Genomic DNA, 27563 nt, shown 5'->3' with positions numbered 1-27563 from the left:
AAGTATTATTGTTTCTGTACAGAACAATTTCTGAAATCATTTCTAGTCATGTTATCATGTCGTGTAGGTTGCACTTGTATTAGTGCCTCAGTCCTAAATCATGGCACTACAAAACTGTAATTGTGTCAATTAAACCTCTTCAGTGTTACAGCAATTTATATAAGTACCTTGTAAAGGTCTGGATGGAAAGAAAGATTTCAAATTCTAATCACGGAGCTGAGGAAATATATATGGATGGATTAAAATACAAAGTAGGTATTAACATTATTATAGTATATCGGGTCTGTTCATATTTTATCGTGGTGTTTTTTTTTATTGGGAGGAACAAAGGTCGGAGGGGGGGTTAAAATGTTATTGGTTATAGTTGGATACTGGACTAAGTTTATTAAAATAATCAGATGTGGTTAACTTGCCAATGAGACAACTATCCACTAAAGACCAAGAACATAAAATGTAAGCAACTAAAACGGCCACCGTACGACTTTTAACAATGAACAAAACCCATACCGTGTAGTAAGCTATAAAAAACCGTGGCATGACAAACGAGGAACCAAGACTCTGAAGTATGAGTAAACAATAAACAAAACAAAAAACAAATATGACACACTACCACTAAAATATAAGCTCCAGAAGCTCTGAAAAAAAATATTCGACCGGGATAAACTGGGACATTTAGGCTGCCACTTGAAAATGAGGGTTTGCTTTCTTTGTAGCAATCAACCTACGGATCCTATCAAGATTTTTGCATTTTTTTGTACGTGCAGAGAGCACATGGATACTTTTGCTTCATTGGATTTTACGTCCAAATTCCGACATGATGTGGCTGTTTATATTTAAATTTCACACTGACAAACACGCTTCTGGTCGATACATTACTGAAGAATAAATTAAAAATGATGATTAGATATACAGACTAGATCAGAGAATGGTCCCAATATTAGTTGTTATAGGTATTGCTCTGTGTACCAATTCTTAAAAGTTGTATTAATAGAGCTACCTATTCTCTGCTAGTACATTCTGTGCAATATAAAGGGATTGTGATTTTTTTTCTCTTATTTTTTAGATGCCAAAATACGAGTTTTTATATTTTCTGTATGGCGTAAAAATATTTAAATAAAAAAGGGTCTTACGAGTGATATGCCCCCAAATGTATGAAAAAAATATGGCTACCGGACCTCTCCCGTCTAGAAGTAAGGAAGATGCTGAGAGCATAAGGTATTTCAAAGAATAATAATTGGTTTGTAACGTATTTATTACTGATTAAGAAAGACATCAATATATATTATACAGCAACGAAATAGACAGCGACGCGTTTTTCAAGAATACTTAAGGTTAACGTAGTTGAGATTCTACACGAATTACTTTATCAAATCTCAGACAGATATTAGTGTACAAGAGGACAATAAACAACGTATAAATGTAGATGCACGATGGCAGGCAATCCTATCATTGTAAATTGACACAAAAATTCCGGGTAGACAAAAAGAGAATAAGTGAGAATAAAAGATATATTACTTGTCTCCAAAAAAACATTCTTTACAACCCCCCTTTTTTCTCCCTTTCATGAAATTCTATGGTCGTTCCATAACTTATTAAAAATTATTCCTGTGAATCTCTCAATTTTATATAAGAAAATAATTGAAGCTCTCAAATATAAAAAAAAAAAAAAAACAAAATCACCATTGCAACCAGATTAAGCTGCGTTTATACGTATTTGCACATCCTCTACGGCCCTCTACGCAAATCATAAGGAATGCGGTGGGAGAAGTCCGGATGATTGTAATTATAGTGTCCCTCTCGTGAAGCCATTATTCTAAATTAAATTAACATTGAGACCATTAAGTCATTGATCTTTAAACATTTCCTTCATTGTCAAAGCTATCCCAATAAATGTGATATAATTGTACTTTTATCATCGCGGATAATAACATTGATTTGAAATGTTTACAACGGGAAAAGTACAGAAAGATATAAAAGATAAATGAATGAATGCAGAACTACATTATAAACAACACACACAAAGCATGATTAATGAATCATTATAAAGGTTAAATATAAACTTGAGATACTATACGTAAATGTGTTATTAGGTCAATATAGTCTACAGCAAATAAAGTACTGTAACGTGATAAATCATTAATTACTTGTATTGTACTACTGCATCTGCTACCGATGAAGGTAGGCTTGATTAACATACTATATTATGTGTTATTATATCACTATAAAGTAAATATTGTAATATATATATATATATTTATTAAGAAACTACCCCTTTGCAACGGGGGCACTTGCAGGCAGGGTACCTACAAATGCGTCTAAGAGCATATACAATGAATAATGTACAATGAAATAAAATACACACAAGACAATATCATTTTTAAAAATTGATACCCTTTAAAACATGTCACCTTTCATGAAAGACATAACAGCATTATATAAGATAAAATCTCAACATTAAAAGATCACATCAATCTAATTGCACATGCAAATCACATTAAGCTTAATTTTCTAAAATCGAAGACCTGTAAGTGTACATTTCACTCAACATCTTTTTACTAAAAGTGTCCACATGTTTACAAACATTTCGATCAACATGATAAAAATATTCACCCAGCAGTATGTTTATTTTTTCGTAGGACGGTAACTCTGTGAAGCAAAAGTCGGGAAAGTTAGTACTTATAGGCAAAATACTTGTTTCGTATAGGGGTATATTCACAACATTCGAGTACGAAGTATTCCACGGACTCCTCATATTTACATGAACACATTTGACAAATGGGAGTCTCGCTCATATTCATTGTATACAAAACTTGATTCATAGGTAAACAGTTTGTTCGTGCTAACAATTTTAACCGTGTAGATTTAAAATCGAGCAAGTTTGACAAATAAGGCTGTCTATCAGGCGCAAGGTTAAATTTGGAGAACGCATTTAGACTGCTTTTATTTCTTATAACTTGAAATTCTCTTTTACGAACAAACTTTCCAAAAAACTGTTTGAAAATATTCAGGTTAACATTTGAATTGTAAAAATGATCAAGACCAACCGTATTGAACAAATTTTCCATATACTGGGGATATCCCCATCCTCGATGCAGCGTTTAGCCCTTTAGCTCGTAAAATATAATTCGACATAATCTTTTTTTGTCTATGTCATGAATTCTAGCAAAATAAGACACCCTTTGTCTATCATGGAAATCACTTATTGGTTTCCACCCTAAATCTACGAAAAATCCGATTTAGGGATACTAGTATTCATTGTAGTACTGAAAATAAATTTCGCCGATTTATATTGCCAAGTTTCAAGAATTTGTTTGCTTGAAGCTGACGACGGCAGCCATACAGCATAACCGTGTACGATAGATGGCCGTATTATCGAGTTCCAGAGGGCATCTCCAAAGGATATACGATTGAAAGATCCGTGCTCATTTAGCAATTAGTCATATAATTGAGCTTGCGCTCGAAGTTATCTTTTAAGTAACAATTTATATGATATGCAAAAGTCTATGAACTGGTAAAATAAACTCCGAGATATTTGAATTCATTGGTTTCATCAAGGAGCAGATTACCTAATTGCCATTTCTTATCTTTATCTAAAAGCTTACCTATTATCATAACCTTGGATTTGTATTGGTTAAATTTTAGATTCCACTTTGAAGCAAAAGTAGCCGTAATATCAAGCAGACGATGTAGTTCCTCCTCGGACTTCCCGATAAGGACTACATCATCCGCAAATAAAAGGCAATTCACTAGTTGTGAGGATAGTTCGGCACCAAAATTGCTGGCTTCGAGCATACTTACGAGGTCATTCATTAGAACAGAGAAAAGAGCCGGAGACAAGACACAACCTTGTTTTAGGCAAAATTCTTGATCAAAGAAACCTGTTTCACAATCACCAAACAATGTTTGATACATTACTGTAAAGTGATTTGAGCAGTTTCCAACACTTACCTTGAATGCCGGTTTTCCACAATAAGTAGAAAAGGCCATCACGCAAGACTCTGTCGAAAGCTTTTAATAGGTCTAGAAAAGCAAGAAATTCTTTATAATTTTTAGCTTTTCGAATAGAGCAAATACCTTGAAGAGTAAAAATATGATCTTCTGTTCTTCCATTTTTTTGTAAATGCCCCCTGAACCTCGCCTAAAATATTATTTTCTTCCAAGTAGGTCATTACGGATTCCTCCAAAATTTTCGAATATACCTTTGTACACATTAGACGTTAAAGTAATCTCCCTATAGTTATCAATATCAAAGACAGATCCAGCTTTGAGTATGGGTTTGATGATGCAATTTTGCCAATCACCAGGTACAGCTTCGAGGTCAGTAATAATAGTGAAGAGATCAACAAGTGAATCCGCAAGCGCATCGCCACCAAAATTTAAAAATTCATTGGGAATCTCATCGATACCACTAGCTTTGCGCGACTGAAGGTTTCTTATAATTTTATCTATCTGCTCTCTGTCAATTTTTACTGAGATATGCGAGTCAGGAAAAACTTCATTTTTTTCTATACTCGAAAGAAATTCCTTAACCTCATTTTGCATATTACGTTATAAAGAGGAATCTCTACCGAAAGAGTTAAAATGGTTACTCAAAACAGCATTTATGTCTTTTTCGTCCGTAAGAAGTTTGGACTTAAGGTTCATAATCTGTTTGGGGACAGTACTCTTATTTTTGCCTTTTAAAAGGTCCCAGAAGCATTTGACTTTATTGGAGGAATTAACACATTTGTCATGAAATTGTTTCAATTTCAGAGCGTTTTCCTTCTTTTTAATAGCTTCTTGGACTTTAACTTTCCTGAGCTTATAAGTATTAGTCAAAAGTTTGCCCGTCTCGCTATTATAGTCACGGGTTTTGTCGTGAGTTCTTTTTAGACGGTTACTTTATTTTCTGCTTTTAATCAAAAAGTCAAGCTCTTTGTCCCAGAACCTACGATAGAGCTTAGATTTGCTTGCATTATGAACGGACTTTTTCCATTGACCCCAAATAGTATTGATTTCAGATAATATTTTCATAATAGGCACTGATGTGTTGAATTTTTGTTTTAGGGTTGACCGAAAAGTGTTCCAATCAGTATTATCGTGAATTTTCCAAATGAAAGCAGGTTTTTGGGGTTTATTCTTTATATTACACATATTTACGTTCATTTCAGTCCGTAATATTACATGATCACTATGTAGATCGAAAATACCATCTTCATCTATAAATACACATATAACGTTGCGACTAAGGGCTTCTGAAAGAAGAACATAGTCAATTGCGGACCTCTGGTTGTTAAGAATACGCGTATAAAATCCTTTGCAAACAGCCAGGCTGATACAGCATAGGTTGAAAGTGTCAAGATACATCTGCAAGTTATAAAACAATTGCAACAGTTATGTTATACGTCCGAGGTGGATGTTGCAAGGCAAAAGTAGGCTCTATAATTGAATTTATCCTCATTTTCCAGTGGTAGTCTTAACTAAGCGCCCGCTACATTGCAAAACCTACCATTTAAATTAGCGTAGTTTTAGGTAAATGTGTTCCTATCCTAAATACTAGAAGATGTCCGCGAAATCGCGGTACAATTGGGCAATTACACATAAAAAGGGGTAGGGGTCCGGACGTCGGGTGACTGTGTTTACACATAAAAAGAGGGGAGGGGTCCAGACGTCGGGTGCCTGTGTTTACACATAAAAAGGGGGGAGGATCACTTCGACACGTTCAACGCCCATTTCATTTTTGGACAGTTCTGCACCTGAGTAAAAAGGGTGGATGTCGTTTAATTAAGCAAAGTGATGCACTTGCAATACAATACAGGATCCTTATAGGCCTAACTGTCCTATTTTCTATCCTTTCTTCTAATTTTCACTTAGCCTGAGATCCTGGCTCACTGTTCCACAGTAGCTATAGACGTAGTATTAGATTGGGTCAGGTTGCCAGGCTAACTTTAACTTGGATTTCGCGGGCAGTACGTCGACCGAGCATGCGCGAAAGCTTATAAGACACGTATCGACAACGGTCTCTGAATTTGGCTATTTTCTCAAAAATTGGCGTTTTCTGTGGAAAAAAGATTGTTTCAAAGACAACTTAAGGAAGTACAAAACACTACATTTATACGACATATCACAAATATTTCCGACTTTGTATGGTTTCAGAGGAGTTGCGGCTCAATGAAATCGGTCTCTTCCTTTAGTAGTATAGATGCATGAAATGAATTTGTCGCTTGGTAACAACGATAAATATACATGCATTATACTAACGTTTAGATATAACACCCCTGCTAGTTTTTTTGAACGACCGCAAAAAAATTGCGTTCGTATATTGCTATCATGTCGTCGTCGGCGGCGGCGGCGGCTGCGTCCGAAGACACATTTGGTTTCCGGACAATCACTTTAGATTAAGTGAATGGATCTCTATGAAATTTTACCAGAAGGTTCAATACCACAAAAGAAAGGTTGGGATTTATTTTGGGGGTTATTGTGCCAACAGTTTGTTTAGGAATTAGGGACCAAAAAGGGGCCAAAAACAAGCATTTTTGTAGTTTCCGGACACTAACTTGTGTGTAAGTGTATGGATCTCTCTGAAATTGTACCACAAGGTTCCATATCACAAAGGGAAGGGTGGGATTGAGTTTGGGGGTAATTGCCCCAAACGTTCAGGAATTAAGGGCAAAAAAGGGGCCAAAAACTAGCAGTTTTCTAATTTCCAGAAAATAACTTGTTTTTAAGTGTATGGATCTCTCTGAAATTGTACTACAAGGTTCCATGCCACAAAGGGAAGGCTGGGATTGAGTTTGGGAGTAATTGACCCAAACGTTTAGAAATTAGGGACAAAAAAGGGGCCAACAACAAGCATTTTTCTAGTTTCCAGACAATAACTTGTGTTATAGTTCATGGAATTCTCTAAAATTGTACATTTTTCCTGAAAAGAAAATAATCTTCAAAATTTCAAAAAAAAATTTGGGGGGTAGGGGGGTTTCAAAAAGTTTGGAGGGGATTTTTTCAAATTTTTTTGGGGGTTCATATTTTTTTCTCCTTCAATTTAAAAAAAAATAATTTTCTTTGGAGGGGGGAGATTTTTTTTTCATAATTTTTCGCAAAAATTTTCCATTTGTAAATTGATTATTTCTGATTTGTATATAAAAGCAACAAATACTGATATGGCAGGAGATACACACCAAATAGAGAGTAAATTATTATATATAACAGATTAACTAAGTATTGTGCAACAGCACAGTATTGCGCAATAGCAAGAAATCTTCAACTGAAAATAAATACAAATCTTTTAACCAATTTCAATGGGATTAATTTAAAGTCTTTAATTTTTTGGTGTTCTAACCTTGTTTTACTATTTTAGATATTGGGCCCCATTTTTAAATTGTCTACATTGGGGTCCAAAGGGTCCAAAATTAAACTTTGTTTTATTTCATCAAAAAACAGAACTATTGCGGCTCTATGATATGCTGAATCTTATTGTGCATTTAGATTTTTTATTTTGGGCCCTGTTTTCAAATAAGTCCATATTAAGGTTTGAAGGGTCTAAAATTAAACTTTGTTTGATTTCAACTAAAATTAAATTTTTTGTGTTTTTTTATATGCTGAATCTAACCATGTTGTTAGATTTTTATATCAGACCATACTAGGTAAATTAAATGTCCCATTTCAAATTTTTAAGAATTTTGCCCACATATATTTTGTGTCAAAAACCTATATTATGTCAAAAATTTTATCACAATCCAAATTCAGACAGTATCAAGCTTGAATATTGTGTCCAAACTTGCCCTAACTGTTCAGGGTTCGACCTCTGCGGTCGTATCAGGCTGCGCTCGGCGAAGCATTTTATTAAAAGATAAAATGATGGTTCGGATTTTACATTTGATGTCGCTGTCTATTTGTGATGTATACGGGATAACATCCTGGTTTATGATAATACAATTAACGAAATTCGACAAAACAGACAGCAACCAAGGACAAACACCGAATTACATGTTCCATGCTTGGGATAGGCACATATATAATGTGGCAGGGTTTAATATGATTGTGAGCGCTCAACCCTCCTTCTTTACTTGAACAGTGGAGTATTCGCATGGTTTTAGTTTTAGGATATGATTTGGCTAAAATTAAAGGATGCAATTAAAGAAGTGATAAAATATGATGACTTTATTAAATGCATTCATGATTGTACATTATATGGATAGATAAAATTTATATATCTATAGATCGAGATTGAAGTAGAACACACTACCTTAATCATAATCATGCTGAGTAATAATCTTATAAACGATATCCAAGGCCTTTCCAAGTGGTTTCTTTTCAAATGTGAACATGATATTCTCTTAAGATTTGACTGAAAAGACACTCGTCCGAATTTAGCCATTTCTGATTAAATGGACTGGATCTGCAACGTACCAAAATTAGAAACAAACACTATACACTGCTTATCACTTGCATAGTTTTTGTTCGTATCTGTCATAAAGTGTGTATATCAAAAGATTTAAACTATACAATAAAATTTTACATATGTTACATATAAAAAGAATAACTAACCCTTCCGTTCACTTTTGGTACTTCGTAAACCAAAAGAAACCTATCATATTTTATGCGTTTGAACTTTTATATTAATTTTCATCAGGAAAACTCGTAGTCAATATTTCGAATAGTCCAAGATGTTTTAAGAATTAAGGAGAAAAGGCTTAAAGATGTATACTAGAAATAACCAAGCCCACCAGTAGCGCTGCAATTTATTGAGTGTCATTATCATTATTATACAATAAACCCTCAAACAAGTGCTTGAGGTATTTGGAATCTCATTAATCATCACCATCTTCTTCATTATTGTAAAGTCTCTTTTTTTTATGAGTGATTAGTTAAAACTTAAAACAATTCATTATGAGAATAATGGAAGTTTCAACAGAAAAAGGCTGTGGTTGTGTGCGTAGGCTTATAGTCTAGTTACTTGTACACTACAAAGGAAAACTGACACATTACAGTTGCTCTCCGTGTTTTTTTTTTTTTTTGTTTTTTTTTTTATGTATTCGTATTTCGGTTGATGGTTGTAACTTTGAATGTGCACTGGTATCTGTTGTTGCGATTTTTGTTTCCTTTTGAACCTAGTATCAAAATAAGATGGTTGTCTCATTAATTTAAATAATCAGATAGCATTATCAAAATCAAATTGTTTTAAAATGCTATTAAGAACAATCGAGATACCAGGGGAAGGAAACGATGCCTATTCTTTAAGGTTTCCAATTCCTCATTGACTCTTATATTTCCTGTTTTGTATATTGGAGATTGAATTTTTATAAAAACCTTGTTATATGTATTATAGAATCTTTGACTATAATACATCGATGTTATACTATCATATTTAGGAGTTTGATTTTGGATAGAGGAAGGGTGTTAACAGTCAGACATAATTTTTAAATTGTATTGTAAGTATACGTTAATCAATATTCAATATCAAAAGTGTCAGTTTGTGTGACAAGGCAATATTTACTATACTATATATAAAAATATTAATTTTCGCGAACCATTTAGGTCACGGAAATTCCATTTTTTGCCATCAGTAAGGAGAGTTGTACAAATAATGTGAATACACAGAACCCCGATCCAATTCATCTTTTGCTAAAAGTATTTATCATTTTCTGTTTTGTATCTCCTAACATCATTCCATTTTTCTCTAATTTCGATTAAAATATGCCAAAACCTGCAGTAAAAATAGATGTATGCCCCAAATAAACATTCCCCGATTGGTTGAACTACTATGGCGTCTATGTAAAGCAACGCAAGCCTCGATATAAAGCATACGCTTCCCAAGAGTAAGGGAGAGTTGTACAAATAATGTGAAAACAAAGACCCCCGATCCGATTTATCTTTTGCTAAAAGTGTTCATCATTTTCTGTTTTGTATCTACCAACAACATTCCATTTTACTATAATCTATATTTAAACATGTCAAAACCTGCAGTAAAAATAGATGTATGCCCCAAGTAAACATTTCCCGATTGGTTGAAAAGCTGTGGCCTCGATGTAAAGCAACGCAAGCACACGCAAAAATTTCCGTTGATATGTTGAACTTCGAGCCCGGGATTCAGCCGATTCACAAGAAGATTTTCTTGCGCTCATATGTAATTCTAAGTGAAGTATACTGGTAAAGTAAAATTATATTCTTTTACAGAAATATTTACACATTTTATCATTAATGTATTGTCATGCTTCTGCATATTTACGCTGAGCTTAAGTTAAATATAATTCTATACAAATTTAGTTATGTCAAGCATTAATTGTAAGAATATTTCGCGCCAAAAGAAGAAAATAACCTGTATCACCAAATAAGTTTATCAGCATCTTTCTGAAATTTTCCAATAGAAAATAGCGTTTAGTATAGAGAAATATTGGTAAGTATTACTTAGGCAAGTGTTGTTACCTTGTTACAAGATTTTTGGCTTTTTAACAAGTAAAGGCATGTTCGTTTTACTTTGTCGTATTATTTTTCGGCGATCCGATTTTTAATTTGCGGGAAATCATATACTGCTTAATGATGTTGTACGAAAAATTCCGAAATAACCGAACCAGGTAAGTTTTATCGCTATCAGAATCATGCTTAAGGGGTTCATGGATTTTAAGCTCAGTACATATATTTATTTTTGATATTGTTCACAATGAAGAGTTGTATATTAAAACCTACCCATATTTTGAATACTTGTTCCTATGCTCATGGTTGATTTTCCCCTATTAGTCCTTGTTAAATTTGCACTTTTCAAAAACATGTGCAGAATTTATCTTGGTTTCAAATAAAGAATAACCCAGACCTGATGCAATTTTACAAAATCTTTAATTTTTTATATAAAAAAAAACACTTAAGAATTTATTGATTTAAATTAAATATAGATACAATGTGTTACATGCTTCTCTGTTGTCATATATCACAAGGAAGGAATTTTTGCATTTTGCTTTTCATTTCCTCTATTGAAATACGATATTAATTGTTTTAGTTTACAAAATATTATCTAAATAACTCAAAATAAATGATGATAAAATACATTTCCCAATATTTATGTCGTATATTTCGGTTTTGGAGAGAATGTATATTTATTTCCCTTTGCAATATTCGGTCACATTTAAATGTGACAACTAAAATGATAATACTAAAAATAAAAGAAAAAGAGAAGAAATGTGCAATGTTAAGACTAAAATTGAAGCAATTGTGTTTGGTTAACAAATTTTACATGATACCCGTTGATGACAATATTACATCATGAACCGTCCTTAAATACGACGGTATACTTACATGTATTCTTGGTCTCCGTATGCCTTTAAAACAGTAATATATACGGAATTACAACGATTTTGATCATATAAATTAAAACTAGAATTCGAATACGTGTTTGCTCATAAAAGAATATGATTTTTGCCGGATATTTATTTGGGAAAGCATAAATCACTTTTAACAAAAATCATGTCATTTTGAGATTAAAAAATATCAAATTGAACCACAATTTCTGTCCAGTCTGTCTTAAAAAAACCCGTAAAATAGTGGTCCGCTCAATTTAAGAACTTATAATTTCAAAACACTCTAATGGGACCAGGCATACGGCCTGTAAATTATTCCAAATTTATCAAGCCATTATATATTCCGAAATATGCTGCCTATTTCTGTCCAATAAATGAAAGTAGCCAGAATTATAAAGTTTATTTCGGAACGAATAAGGGATCGCTTCAGGCTTCTATAACAGTTCGTGCAACTTTAACTCCATCAAGTGTTTATTGTATAGGCATCACACATTTCAAACTAAGTGATTGCCGCTCATAACTGTTTAGAACTCGGTGCAGACAAATACGGCATTTTAATGGAAAATGTGTCAATTGTTTGTTACACAAGTCAAATGATATTTATGTTTATTAAACAATTTTTTCAATTGATCTGTAAATATTTATCATCTTGGAGTTTGGTATGGTTGTTCAGTATATGTCAATGAGACCAAAACACCCACACAACGACATCTTAAAGTCAACATACAGTCTTTTACAGTAGACGAGTGTCTATGCTATATAGCAAGCTTTAAATTGTCAGAGCAACAGCGATAATACCAAAGACAACCAATGAAAATATTCCTACCTTGCGATATGATCATTAAAGTATACATGTGAGCTCAAAATGTGTATCCTATTTCCGTCAGTTACTGAAGGCAATGGTTAATTACCCAATCTGCTAATGAAGAAAGAATGCCCCATTGTACTCTAAAATTGGTTACTGAAATTACGAATAGACTTTATGCAGCAGCAACGTGAGCGATTCAGAAAAGAACGATCATGTACCATGCCATACATTATTTACAAACTTTAAACTAAGTAATTCACCTCTAAATAGCCTTTTTATAGAAATTCATGATAAATAACAGAAATTGGTTTCGGCGTTATATTCATTATATCGTTATCGAATTTACGGCTCTATAGAAAAAAAAAACTTTAGCCTTAATGCTTCTAGATTTTATATTGCTCTTACTTATTAGTTTATCTTTTTCTATAAACATATATCATTATGATCACACATGCTGTGTATTCCATACTGACTAAAACAAAGAGCCTAGCTAGCTATTACTCTTCTTATGTTTACTTGCATATCATGCTGACAAACTCAATTTAAATTATAGGAAAGGATTCGGGTCTTGAAAATTTAATATTAGTACAATGCATAGTTTAGCTTTTAGCGTCAAATCTACCGATGTACTATATGAGATGTATATCTATATGTTATATTGATAAATTAACAACAGGTTGCACATGACAGTAAACAGATAAGCCACTGGAACGTGTACATCAACTGAACTATTCTTGAAAGGTAAGAATACACTGGCTCAGAGAATATTTCTGTATTACTTTTTCCCCAATGATTTGACGACTACAGTTAAATATTCTATCGATCAAATTATTAGACATGTAATGTTTTTGAGTATCGATTTGTTCAATACACAAGTTTATATATTCTGACTGTAATTTAAACAGTATCTTTTTGAATTTGAAATACTTTTTGAAATTAAGGGTAAAAAATGAAAGTGTATACTTTTAACTGAAAATATTATTTAATTTGATATGAAAAGTACAAGTTGTACACAATATTAAACAATACGAACTTCAGGGTGTGCTGGTAAGATGTCATTGTTCATTAGTTGACTGACCCGACCTGAATTTTCACGGATTAATGAATGTTATGTTTCATTTCACTCTGTGTTGTCAAACTTATTACTAGTACTCAAAACAAGCAGACAACGCCATGGCAAAAAACGACAAATAGACAAACAACAGTATAGAAAAATAAAGACTGGGCAACAAGAACCCCCACCAACAACCGGTATGATCTCAGGTGCTCCGGAAGGATAAGCAGATCCTTCTCCACTTTTAGCAAATTGACAAATACTAGATTTACTGATCACTATATGTCTACATCTGATTAGTTGTGTCTACGTAGTAAAATCTTTATAAATGATAATCCTCTCAATCTATATTCCATCCCAAGTTTGCACCATTATATATTACGAAGCACGAAGAACTTACATGTACCTATTCTAGCGGCTAATCATTATCACTCATTAATTGGGAAATGCACCCCCTCCCTTTTCAACTTTTTTTTACCCCACTAGCGGTTTGTGTTTCTGACCTAATTGATGTCAGTTTCTTGTTATTGATTATTCCTTTTCCCGTATTACATTCATTTTCCTATCGTCTTAAATTTATTTTCGTCTGATCGAGGTATTTGCAGCGTGTTATTCAATAAGTATACTTGCTCAGTGTTAAAAGCCGTACGTGTTGATTGTTAATTTGTTTGTTTACGCCATAACTTCTTTATTCATATGTGAGAAATTGAAAAACCACGATTTAGTATTATTGTAACATCTGGTTGTTGTTAAATGTGTTGCATCTACACATAACGAGTATTATACAATATGTGTTTGAATAAATAATTACATACGTGAACGTTCATTTTATTGTCTGATATATAAATTCTCGTTTTTGTACGTCAAGTGGCAAGTATTTCATGTATAATCAGGGCGAAATTTTTGTTTGAGACACAGCAAAACATCGGACTCTAAAAAAGGCTATTTGTAATTGCAATGTTTTCCATCTGAAGTACACAGTTGATCGTTTCTTTTAAACTTACAATCGCTTTATTCGATATAATGTACTCCATGTCAACGTGTAATTGACAGTAGATGTAATCCAATGAAAATGGCGTTACATAGTTTATTGCATTAGAATATTGCTTTCGTTGTCGAATGTCGTATGTTGACCTTTCGATATAAACATGAAGATATCTGGAATAAATTTCAATAAGACAGCAATCCAACAACATAAAACACAAAAGACTGCAAGTGGTCAGCACAAGGTCTTCAAAAATAGACAAGTGTCTAAAATTTCAAGCTTGAAATCACCCAGAGTCTGTAAAAAGTGTGAATAACGAAGACTTTCAAATACCGCCCATCAATACCAAACTCCCTTAGGGACAAACACAATTAGATATTATTGTTTTCTTTCTATAATAATATATTTCCACATTTAAATGCTCATTTAATTAATGTTAATATTGATATAAATGTACTAGGATGTTAAAAGACAAAGAAACAACCAAAGGCTGCTATGCTTGGATAGTTTTATTCGGTAAGTTCTAAATACCGTTTAAGTTATCAGCACATTTTGGTTGAATATACACATGCAGATAAAATGAAAGTTATTTCATACAGAGGGGAAAAAATATTATTTCGTGAAATCACGATATCTTACAACCTTTAAATTGCTGCCTAACTTGGTTTGTAAAAAGTTGTTTCTGGATAAAATCGATACATTCCAATTAGGTAGTGCTGATTTCCCAAAATAGTCTATAATATATAAAAATAAAACATAACTAAAAATATATTGTTGTACATTTATGAGTACTTATGATGGTACATCCTGTCAATTATGTTTACAAGACCAAGCGCGCTTCTCAGACTGTTTATGACGTCCTTAACTAAATCCATTCGATGTGTAATGATTGATACTTTCGTCTGGTTTATTAATTAATTGTAATTGGCTTGGAACTAGCCCTCAGTTGCTGCGAGTTAGTTTTTCTCGTTTAAATTGTTTCACATTTTGTCATATCGGGGCCTTCTATAGATGCATATACGGTACATGTTTCCCTCATTATTGAATACCGTATGGTGATTGCTTGAACTTTGATTGATATATACATTGTAGTTGTCTCATTTTCAATCACATCACATATCATTATATGTATATATTATGGTGTTTATATATCTCAACTTGTTCGATTCGCTCGTGTATGTAACAACGTATTTGATTTTAACTAAAGAAATCTCTGTATTACTGAAACATTATTACACCAGGGTTTTCGATATCACAAACTAGTCAAAACATGTACTAAATTTTATCATCGGTACAAGGACATCATTCGTAAATATAATTCAACATGCAGACATCTTATACGTTCAGGTATTTCACATCCAATCTTTTATGGTATAAATATTCTTTACAAAGCGCAAAAATGTCGGCATTCACCACAAAAGCTAACCAAACCTTTAAACAGACTTATTCAGAAGGGATATAGTTACGATATTGTTGTCAGGTCATTAAAAATGGCATATTTTGGTATTAATATTGATTCACTCATAGGGTCTTTGCATCGGAAATAAACACATTTATTCTAAAACCAGTTGTTGGCATGATACGGGTTATGTTCTTCTCATATATTTTATGATGGTATGATACTTAACCCCTAACGGGAGGGATTGTGCTTGATTTTCATATGATGAAGACATAATCTTTCAATCAGTTTAATTGGGGTCTGGAGCTGGCATGTCAGTAACTGCTAGTAGTCCTTTGCTAATTTATGTATCATTGTCATTTTGCTCAGTTTCTTTTGATACCTATTCTGACATCGGATTCGGACTTCTTTTAATCTGAGTTTTACTGTGCGTATTGCTGTGTGTTTGTTTTTTCTACATTGCCTAGAGGTTTAGGAGAGGGTTGAGATCTCACTAAACATGTTTAACCCCGCCGCATTTTTGCGCCTGTCCCAAGTCAGGAGCCTCTGGCCTTTGTTAGTCTTGTATGATTTTTAATTTTAGTTCGTTTATATGTTTTGGAGTTTAGTATGACGTCCATTTTCACTGAACTAGTACACATTTTTGTTTAGGGGCCAGCTGAAGCCCGCCTCCGTGTGCTGGGTTTTCTCGCTGTGTTGAAGACCCATTGGTGGCCTTCGGCTGTTTTCTGCTCTTTGGTCGGGTTGAAGTCTCTTTGACACATTCCCCATTTCCATTCTCAATTTTACTTAATAATTTTTATACGCCCGTCAAATTTTTGACGGGACGTATTATGGTATACAAATGTCCGGCGTCCGTCCGTCTGTCTGTCCGTCTGTCGCACCGTAACTTGAGAATGACTTATCCAAATTTCATGAAACTTAACATAGTTGTTTCTTATGATGGTCAAACGATCTGTATACTTTTTGGTGAAAATAAGATTAAAACTTTTTGAGTTACGGGACTTAGTAACTAAAACAGGTGTGTGTGTTTTTTTTTTCACATGTCGCGCCGTATCTCAAAAACAGTTTATGATTATTGCTTAAAACTTTACACACTTCTTAGTTATATTAATCTTAAGATCTGTATACTTTTTGGTGATGATTCAAAATTTTATTTTAGAGATATTAAGTATTTTGTTAAAAAAGGGGGAGGGGTTTTTCACATGTCGCGCCGTATCTCAAAAACAGTTTATGATTATTGCTTAAAACTTTACACACTTCCTAGTTAAATTAACCTTAAGATCTGTATACTTTTTGGTGATGATTCAAAATTTTATTGTTGAGTTATTGAGTATTTTGTAAAAAAAAGGGGGAGGTGTTTTTCATATGTCGCGCCGTATCTCAAAAACGATTTATGATTATTGCTTAAAATTTTACACACTTCTTAGTTATATTAATCTAAAGATCTGTATACTTTTTGGTTTTGATTCAAAATTTTATTTTTGAGATATTGATTTTTTTTTTTTTAAAGGGGGTTTTCACATGTCGCACCGTATCTCAAAAACGATTTATGATTATTGCTTAAAATTTTACACACTTCTTAGTTATATTAATCTTAAGATCTGTATACTTTTTGGTTTTGATTCAAAATTTTATTTTAGAGATATTGAGTTTTTTGTAAAAAACAAGAGGCTCTCAAGAGCCTGAATCGCTCACCTGTATTTCAGAGGAGAAGATTTTTAAATGTTAGCAAACTTGATGAACAAATTGTGTAAAATTGTCTTTAAAGGGCAATAACTCCTTAAGGGGTCAATTGACAATTATGGTCATGTTAACTTTTTTGTAGATCTTACTTTGCTGAATATTATTGCTGCTTACAGTTTATATATATCTATAATAATATTCAAAATAATAACAAAAAATCGCAAAATTTTGTTAAAACTACCAATTCCGTGGCAGCAACCCAACAATGGAGTGTTCGATTCGTCTGAAAATTTCAGAGCTGATAGATCTTGACCAATTTAATAATTTTACCCCATGTCAGATTTGCTCTAAAAGCTTTAGTTTTTGAGATATAAGCCAAAAACTGCATTTGACCCCTATGTTCTATTTTTAGCCATGGCGGCCATGTTTGTCGATGGATCAAAACTTCGGATACAATTTATGAACTAGATACCCTAAGGAACATTTAGTTAAAGTTTGAAGGTGTTTGGCCCAGTAGTTTCAGAGGAGAAGATTTTTGAAATAGCTTACGACGACAGACGACGACAACAGACGACGACGGACGACGACGACGACAGACGCCAAGTGATGGCATAAGCTCACATGGGGCCCTTTGGGCCTCGGTGAGCTAAAAAAGGGGGTTTTCGCATGTCACGCCGTATGTCAGAAACTATTTATGCTTATTGCATAACAATTCACACACAAGACGACGGGCGTATCATGCGCTCATGGCGCAGCTGTTTATTTAAAATTTTACACATTTAATTAAATCAAAATTTTATTCAAGGCTACATTTTGCTCTTGGCGACAATTTTGAATCTTATTGCAAGTTTTTTCTATGTTTTTTTCTAAAAGGAAATCGTAAATCAAAATTAACTTTCATCTGAAAGAAAATATCTCGAATTATTCTTAGTAAATTTGTTTGGTAAAGAATGTCCTAATACTGATCAATACTACATTTTTGCGATAAAAAATCTATCGAATTTGTAATTTTACTCCATCTTTATGCATATTTATCATTTGTTCAGAGACTAACCATTATAGTATTAAAACCTAAAAGTATACAGAACACAAGAAGCTATGATACTGTAAATGTTAATTAAGATCGAAAGCTTTTTTGAAAATATCCATAGTGTGAAGTAAATTCAGGGGCACTTCGTATTTGAGTTTATTTTTCTATGACATAAAAACATTTACTAGCATGCATATGCATTCTTTTAAATATCAAATTTTGAAAACACAAAATTGATGCACCATTTAAGCTTAAAAATATAATTCATTAGTGTAGCTCTTTACTCTTTACTCGTTACAGAAACTTCCATGTTTTCTAAATAGATAGATAAATTTAAATCCCAAAGGAATAGAATACCTAATTGCATGATTTTTTTCATCCATTTACAGCCTGTACAGTTTTACAGTTTCTGACAGACAGCATTCTTAAATCTTTTGGACTCTTTTATGTTGAAATTATAGACGAATTTCATGAAAGTGTCTCATTTACCAGTCTAATAACAGGAATAATGTTTGGCGTTTACTGTCTATCAAGTAAGTCCAGTGTCCATAACCAAGTGCCTCAGAACTAGACTTTAACTTTTAACATCTATAAAATTGTTCAAGATAAATAAAATTGTATATAAAAAACACATTCAGCTTTAAAACTAAATTTGGCTGTACCTGTAGAAAACTTATTAAAAACGGTATTTCACATCCTAAATTTTACGGTAATATTGTACTAAAAGCGCGGAAATCACTAAGTGATCCGTGTAAACTCATCGAACCTTTAAACAAACTTATTAGTAAAGGTTATCTTACTAATGTTGTAATTAGATCTTTGAATATAGTTTACATTGGCACTAATATCGATTTTGTCATCAGCAAATTAAAACATAACTAAATTTGTATTCTTTTCAAACGGGATGTATAAAGACACACCCACGTTCATTTTTATCTATTAAGGGGTTAACTCATAACTATCCTACTGCCTGTCGATTCATTTATTTTTAGCATTGCACAAGTCATGTCTTCTTTGACTGTCCATGACGTTAAAGTACTAAATCCCTGGGATGTTTTTTAGTTGATTTTAGTCTCTGATGCATGATTTTTTATTATTAACTGTTTTGGGCTTTTAACTAGCTGTCAGTAACTGCGAGTACTCTCAAATCGTACTTTCTTGTTAATTTGATCTGGTGATACTATTTGTAATGCTTTTTTGTTATTTAATGTTTACTTATTCAGGGTTATATCTGGTCTATATACCAACTTTGATAAGTGTTTGGTATTACTATAAATTTTCACTTCTTCGAACTATGAACATCAAAATTATTTATTTTGTAAAAATATTTCCTTTCTCCTTTTAAACTTTATACCTAACAACAAAACTATTTTCATTTACCTGTGTATAATATTATTGTAAATGGTGGATTTTTGTTTAAGGTTATTGTTGTTTTTCTGAAATTGTTTAACATTTCACAGCGGTATAATACTGTTACTTTAATTATTCATCCCTTATTTTATTGATTTTGTATTTACATTGTATCATAGATCAAATTTATTCGGTCAGTGTATGTTCACTTGTGTTAATATGTCTTTTGATTGAGTTAAGCCATTTCAATTGATATTTTATAGTGTGTCTTTTTATTTTGTGATGTTACATTATTGTTTCAGATAAGGGTGAAGGTTTGGTACCATTAAACGTTTAAACCCGTTGCAATTGTTTGCACCTGTCCTAAGTCAGGAATCTGATGTTCAGTAGTTGTCGTTTGTTGATGTGGTTCATAAGTGTTTCTTGTTTCTCGTTTTTTATATAGATTATACCGTTGGTTTTCCCGTTTGAATGGTTTTACACTAGTAAGTTTTGGGGCCCTTTATAGCTTGCTGTGCGGTATGAGCCAAGGCTCCGTGTTGAAGACCGTACTTTGACCTATAATGGTTTACTTTTATAAATTGTGACTTGGATGGAGAGTTGTCTAATTGGCACTCATACCACATCTTCTTATATCTATATATTTAATACATTTGATAAAAAAAAGATCATTAGAAGTTCTAATATTTATTCAGCTCTGGATGGGTATTTTTTAAAGTCACCTTTAAGAATTGCTCGACGTTTTGAAATTTGTGTGTGTTAAAGATTAGCAGATGTGTTCTATTTATCGTAGTCGCAATCATTCTTTCCTCGTGTATGACTTATCACTGAATAGATATGAGTTATAATCGAATTTTACATAGCACTAATATCACTATAAGTCGTTTTTTTACTTATTTGTTATTGTTTGTCCTGTTGGTGTCTTCTCAATTTCATTAAAACAGCTAATGCATTGCTCTTCATATGATAATACTAGCTACCATAGTGAAAAATTGCTTTACATTATAGTTCTATAGACCGTTTTTCGTTTGTTTCAAAAATTTTTTATGATGGCTATATATAGCTTGACACTGCTTAATACGACTTTGGTGTTTATACATCTGTTTCTGCTAAGATCGATCACATCCATTGACGAAATCAATCAACTCCGTACAGGCAATATTCCCCTTCAATAACATTTTCAATTTTCACGCTTTTAGTTATACTTATAATGATCTTAGAATTCTAATAGATAGAAAGAAACTTTAATTACAAAAATGATCAACAAGACAAGATTTACTAATGAGTCAACATTGCTAAAATCGTCAGTCAACTCCTTGAAGGAGTTGTTGTCCTTAAATGACGGTTTGTATCCAGTTTTGCCTATAATTTCAAAAACATTTATATATAGAATCTGTACGCAGCAAAATATGATCAACTAGACAAGATCTACAAATGAGTCCAACATGGCTTAAATCGGCAGTCAATCTATACGAGTTTTTGTCCTCAAATGACGATTTTTACTCATTTTTTATATGTGTGAATATAAACAGATATAAACAAGAAAAGATCTACAAATAACTTTAATGGTCAAATTGATTGTCGACTGCAATTGGAGAAATTGTCTTTGAATGACCACGTTCACCAATTTTCTGTGTACTTGGCCTCAATCACAAAAACTTCAACAGAGACAGTAAAATTTAAAGCAGAGAATTCCGAATAACCTATTTGTAAAAACTATCTTTTGCATTTATTCATTTGTGTATATCGTCCTGAATATGCATTTAATATTTGAAAGTGGACGTTGTGTAAACCACAATCAAAACATACATGTAATCGTCAAACAGTAAGTTGTTATACAACTGACATACATGTATCTCGTACAATATAGCCTAGATAAAGCGTAATAGGATTTAGGATATCCTGGGGAAGAGAGGCGACATATACCAAAGGGAAATTCAATGATATGTAGACTTCGACAGAAATGCGACTTATTTTTTTATATGTGTCTAACATTCAGCGAAAATACACCCATTTGTCGCACAAGAAAGGTTACCGAATATCATATGGAATAGGTGATTTGGTTTAATCTAGATACGTTAAGAATTAAGAAGGACAGACGAACGGACAGACCTGTTTACCTCATCTAATTGTTTTGAGGAATAAGACGTTGGGTACGAGATGACCAAGTACTATTATGCAAGAAAACTTTGTAAACTACGGTATTTAATGTACATGAATGATTATTCGATTGTCCCGAGTAAACGGATGTTTTCTGCTGTTCGAAAATGTTTGAGTCTTAGCGACGTTTATCCCATACTTCCTTTTATACATATTATACCAATTTACTATTTCAGCATTACCAGTAATGATGTATCTTATAAAAGCTATCCAGCCAAGAGGTGTTATGATCATTGGGAGTGTGTTGATAGCAGCCGGATATAGTCTCAGTTGCCTTGCACCGAACATTTATTTCCTTCTCTTTTCAATAAGCATATTAGTTGGTGGGTATTTCAAAGCAGTGTAAACTTTCTCGTTTGATATAAGTTGATTGACCGCGTGATTATTTCTTTTTCAGTATCGGTGATAAAGTGGGGTTTATATAAAACCAGTTTTAGTAACCGTTAGTTGACGTGTTTCCCGAATCTCGTTTTACAATGAACATCTAGTTCATGAGGAGAATGTCTAAATATATTAATTGGAAATTAAATCATTATTGGATATATAATAGTTTCATAAGTAAGTAATATGTGGTTTTTAACTATAAACGACTTACTCAAACCTATATAATGCTATAGGGGAGACGTGTTTTAAATCAAGTTTCCCTTTTGCATTCGACACAAAGGGGAGGTGCAATGCCGCTTCACATAAAACTTATTATCCGATCATATACAGGATTCTGGTTGACCTTGGAAGTGTTCAATTGTATCTAAAACGTTAATTCCAAGTATAAAGTAAAACATACAAAAAAAGATATAAAACAAGTACAAAAGAGGGACGAAAGATGCCAGAGGGACAGTCAAACTCACAGATCGAAAACAAACTGACAACGCCATGGCCAAAAATAAAAATACAAACAGAAAAATAAAAGTACAGATGACACAACAAAGAAAACTAAAGACTAAGCAACACGAACCCAACCAAAAACTGGGGGTGATCTCAGGTGCTCCGGAAGGGTAAGCAGATCCTGCACCACATGTACAACATTAAAATTTTTGGGTTATAATTCAATATGGCTTCATCATCGCATGAGTACTGGTACATTGTATTAATGTCATTAATCATGAACATAAAAATGCCGATAAGAACACCGCCATCTTTGTGGTTCCGTTTCATTACAGCGTTCACGCCTCCAGAATTTATGCGGTTGTTGAATTGATCCCACGGTCGGGCTAACCATTGACGTTAAAAATGATATTTGGATAATTTGCTGCTTCTCCGCTAAGCACACGGCTTCCGGAGTCAAAACTAAGACTGACTGGCTGTGAGTCGCAATAATATGTCTGGATAGTGTTTTAATCTAATATCTAAATTTTCAGGTGTTGGCATGGCATGTATATTTCCACCATCAATTTATGCTTTGGGTACATATTTTACAAAGCGAAGAGCGACAGCAAATGGCATAGCAATATCAGGTTGCAGTTTAGGAGCACTAGTTAGTCCGCCTTTATACCAGTATCTAATAAAAACATACGGCCTTAGAGGAGCGCTGTTATTAACAGGAGCAATTCTTCTCAATAATTTACCAATGGCATTTCTTCTAAGGACTCCAAACAAAGTTGAGCAATCAAAGAAAGCCCATAGATCGCCTTTAATCAACAAAAAAGAATCAGTGCAGGAGATGAAACCGACTAAAACATTAAATGGAGATATTCATACAAATAATTTTAATTTTTTAAATGGATATATTAGTATGACAGAAAAAATACATAAATCTAATCATAATGGAATCGGTCTATTTAGTTCTCATCCCCAACTTTCGAATAATTTTGAATTAGAACGAGAAGTGATAGTACCGAAAATGAATGAAAATAAAAGTAATTCTGACGAACATCTTAATGTTAAAACATTTTATCGGGAGTTTCCATTAAGTTCGTTCAAATGTTTCAGCAGCAGTGCATTAATAGTATATCCAATATCAGTTGAAAGTGAAGACAGAATTAACGAAAATGAGAGCGCTGTAAAACAAAATGATTCCCTCATTAAACCAGTGTGCATCTTATTAAAAAAACCAACGTTCGTGATATTCTTATTAGCAAACTCTTTAGCAACTATTGTGGCGTCAACGTTCTTGTCATTTTTACCTTTACATGCCAAGCAAAACAATATAGAAGATGCTAAAATGGTCATCCTTGTCTCACTGACTGGAGCAGTAGATTTAATTGGTCGCATCTTATGTGGTATTTTAGCTGACAGGTCACACGTACAAAGTTATCAAATCCTTGTTGTCTCACAACTAATATGTGGTCTTACTTATAATTGTAATCAGTTTATGACTTCATTTTCGGGACTCGTCATATTTTGTGTGTTGATTGGTTTATTTAGTGGAATGTTTTTACCCCTACGACATTCAATAATGGTGGACATCAGCGGATTAGCATTGTATCCAACTGCTTTGGCGATCACAACGGTATCTCAGTTACCAATTTATGTCGCTGGACCTCTAGCATTTGGTAAGATTTTTCCTTAGTTTTTTTCCGGATCTCTTGGTTGGAAAGCATTATCTTTAACATACTCCTCTGTAACAAAATAGCGAAAAAGTAAGGTAAAACATTTCATAACGTTAAAATAAACCACTTTTAAATAATAAGCCCAAATACCTCTTGATTGAATATTTCTGATTACCCCAATTGCCGTAGGAGAGTTTTTGGAATACAATTGTTAAATCTCTTAGTACATTTCCTTCCATGGCTGAACAAAATTAAACGGGACTTGGCTCTAATGACCCTTTTCTCGGCTATGAAAAAAACCACAAATACATCGGAACACACAATACGTCAACCGCATTAATATATTTTTAAAATCCAAATCTGAATTTTTTATAACATTACTTTCAATTTGACAGACCAATCAATGGTCGTCGAAAGGAGTAACAATTGCACTAAGCTCGGCTTGTTGGTTTTTATTTGTTCGTGTTGCTGTCTAATTGACGTTTAACCTATATCTCCTTTTATCCGTATTAGTTAAACAGATTAATAAACTTTCAGTTAGATGAACAAAATTGATTCCTGTCCTTAGAATTATACACAATTAAAGGAAGATGAAAAAACAAATCTGCCCGATATTGAAATTGGAATTAAAAATAGTTTCTCAAATCTTTTTTTTTTCAATCTAAGAAATGAGCGTTAAATATCCCTTAAGACTCAGTACATATAAAGAAATGTTAAGCAATTTTCCATGCATTACCTTTGGTCTGACATTGAAGTACTTTTGTCAATATGTAAGACTCGGAGGTGCGATGGGGACGCTGAAGTGCAATGGTCACGCTGAAGTGCGATGGTCTTCGTCGTTTTTGAATGTCATGGTCCTTCGTTGATATTTGAGGGGTCTTTATGACACATGAAAGCTAGTTTAAGATATGAAAAAATCTGTAAAAAAAGTCACCATTCTGCAATAAGCCTGTTTAACGTACAAATTATAATCATGTTATTATCGTATACTGTTTGATAGTTTAGTTTCAACATATTTATTTATAGTGGATTGGGAAACAAATTATTGCAACTTATATTAATCCCTTTCCACTTTGCGGGTGCGAGTGCTGCCTTGATGCGGCATTAGCCTGCTCTTTTTCGAAATCTACTGGGTGTCTTTTACGTGCAAGAGATATGGCTCTCTCTTAACACGGGTCAGCCATTTATCGTCCCCTTCCGACGGACTATCATCGTTTCTCAAGACCATACTCGCAAATGGTGTCAAGAGAGAGCCGAAAATTCAGTCCCTGAAATTTTCTCCCCGGAACGGGGATCGAACCAGGAACCTTTGTGTTAGTAGTCCGATGCGCTAACCACTACACCACGGCTCTCCTTTGATAATCATTTGTAAGTACTCTGCCAATATTACAGCTTCCTCTTTACCTTTATGGTACATCTCTTCTGTATTTTTAAAGTTATGGTGTATTTATTCTTGAGATAACTTCTCTTATTTGTGCCACATCATTCTCTCAATTTTAGGCCAGTTTGTATACTAAAAGACGCATGCCACCTATTCTTGGTCCTCATTCCTATCCACATTAAATTGTTCACTTCAGAACATTATATGGAAGCGGGATCAATATACCTGTATGTATACATCAGACCGTACTGCACTGGTTACCGGAATTTTGGATACACCAAACCAGGCACTTTATATCTGAGAAACAGGCTATATATGCCCTCAATTTTAGAATTCATTCATACATTTTTGTATTATTCAAAATTATCAGTAAATTATGTGTTCTACAAGGATAACCAGTCCTTCACCTTTCATATAATACTTTAATTCCTAAAATATATGCTACATAGTTTAAGATTTACCCTTATGCGTAGGAACTATTTTGTTTTAAATATTCACTACTTTCCAGTATGTTTTTTTTTTGGGCCCGATTATGTGGTGTTACATCTTACAAAGTCTATCCAAATTTTTTTTGCAAAAAATTCCACTCAAGCCGGTGCTAGGGGCCGTCTTAAACTTGCAGTGAGGTGAGAGTCTTTTTTTGCTCCATGTTGAATGCCTCACTGTGACTTTGAGATGAAGAACAGCAATAAAAGCGCTGTTCCTTTGCTTTTGTGGGTTTTTTTGCTGTGCATGTACTGATTTTGTGTCATGGATGGATACCCATATTCTTTGTTTTTCTATTAGTTACAGTTGCATACTTAATCAAAGATCGTCCTAATTAATTTTTCTGCATACTTAAATATCTGAAAAGCTGCTTCTAACAAACAAATTGACTTTTACATCGACATGTTAGCATGAAAAACATTGACAATAACATTGATGTAAACCATCGCACTTCAGCGTTACCACCAACGCACTTCGGCGTAGCTATCAATAAGATAGCGTCACAATGCCTGCATTGAACTTCGGCGTGATAAAAAACGCACTACAGCGTGACCATCGCCGTTCAGAGTCCTACAAATATACTGGTACTTTTTGTCTTATTTTGCCCTGTCATGTATATTTCAAATTATGTAAATGGTGGTCATGTTTTATTTGCTACCCACTATAAGCACACGTTTGATAAACAAATTCGCAACATATGGATTGGCAACTAAACTTTAAAAGGTTTAAAATTTATATTACTATCATTTCTTACTATAAATTATTAGTTAAAAATTTAATAAAGAAAATACAGCATTTCAATCTGAAATTCGGACAATTTACAAAATTCTATTGTAAATCAAATAGTAAACAGTAGTTTCAGGTTCCTTTTTCTTTTCTTTCGAAAAAATCAATATCTTTTTTTTTATTTTTATTTTTTAAACGGACTTCAATGAATCATATTATTACTTTGTAGGCGTACTTCGTGATCTCAATGGCAATTTCATAGCATCTTATCACTTAATAGGTGTGGTAGCCTTGCTCTCCGGGGTGTTATTTTTATGCGGACCATTATTTAAAAGATGTAAAAAGAATGTACCATGTACGTCAAATGAGGAGGCACTTAAAACGCAAACAACGTAGCCGTGTCACTAATAACTACAATAGTGTCGCCTAAGATGTCTACACAGAAAAGCCATGAAGAAACTACATGTCTATAAACATTCTCAGTATAGATATATAGATAGAAAGATGTTAAATGAATTCATAACACTTTGAAACCAAAGACCAAAACACAGATGAATGAATGGTTCTTCGGTTGAATTGATTGCGTATAGATACACTGTTACAAGTTATGACTGTTGTTGCATACATTTTACAATTAATTGTTTGTCGTTAGATTGGAAGAGCTTTGCATGTATTTATATATATTCATTAAATGCCAACTAATGTTTCTTTAAAATACATTAAAGCTGCATAATACCAA

General features: G+C 33.2%; 1 protein-coding gene across 2 annotated transcripts; it reads left to right on the top strand.

The window, feature by feature from the left end:
* Positions 1-62: 62 nt before the first annotated feature.
* On the top strand, positions 63-27563 carry LOC127738448 (monocarboxylate transporter 3-like). 2 transcript variants are annotated; one of them, XM_052249703.1, is made up of 7 exons: positions 63-251; positions 12755-12819; positions 14578-14633; positions 18622-18765; positions 21919-22065; positions 23101-24234; positions 27054-27563. In XM_052249703.1, exons 3-7 carry the CDS (start codon positions 14579-14581, stop codon positions 27218-27220), a joined length of 1647 nt encoding a protein of 548 aa, XP_052105663.1. In that variant the 5' UTR covers positions 63-251; positions 12755-12819; position 14578; the 3' UTR covers positions 27221-27563. The 2 variants fall into 2 exon arrangements, with proteins under 2 accessions (XP_052105663.1, XP_052105664.1); XM_052249704.1 differs by lacking the exon at positions 18622-18765.

This window comes from Mytilus californianus, unplaced genomic scaffold (assembly GCF_021869535.1).
Source record: "Mytilus californianus isolate M0D057914Y unplaced genomic scaffold, xbMytCali1.0.p SCAF_4, whole genome shotgun sequence".
NCBI classification, from domain to species: Eukaryota; Metazoa; Mollusca; class Bivalvia; order Mytilida; family Mytilidae; genus Mytilus; species Mytilus californianus.
This window is presented reverse-complemented; position numbering and strand designations above follow the sequence as displayed.

Bases quoted from the DNA above. Each gene is read 5' to 3' on its own strand.
- LOC127738448 (XM_052249703.1), top strand. From the start codon at position 14,579: ATGTTAAAAGACAAAGAAACAACCAAAGGCTGCTATGCTTGGATAGTT. The intron at 14,634-18,621 runs GTAAGTTCTAAA...ATCCATTTACAG, and splicing joins TGCTTGGATAGTTTTATTCG to CCTGTACAGTTTTACAGTTT. The intron at 24,235-27,053 runs GTAAGATTTTTC...ATTACTTTGTAG, and splicing joins CGCTGGACCTCTAGCATTTG to GCGTACTTCGTGATCTCAAT.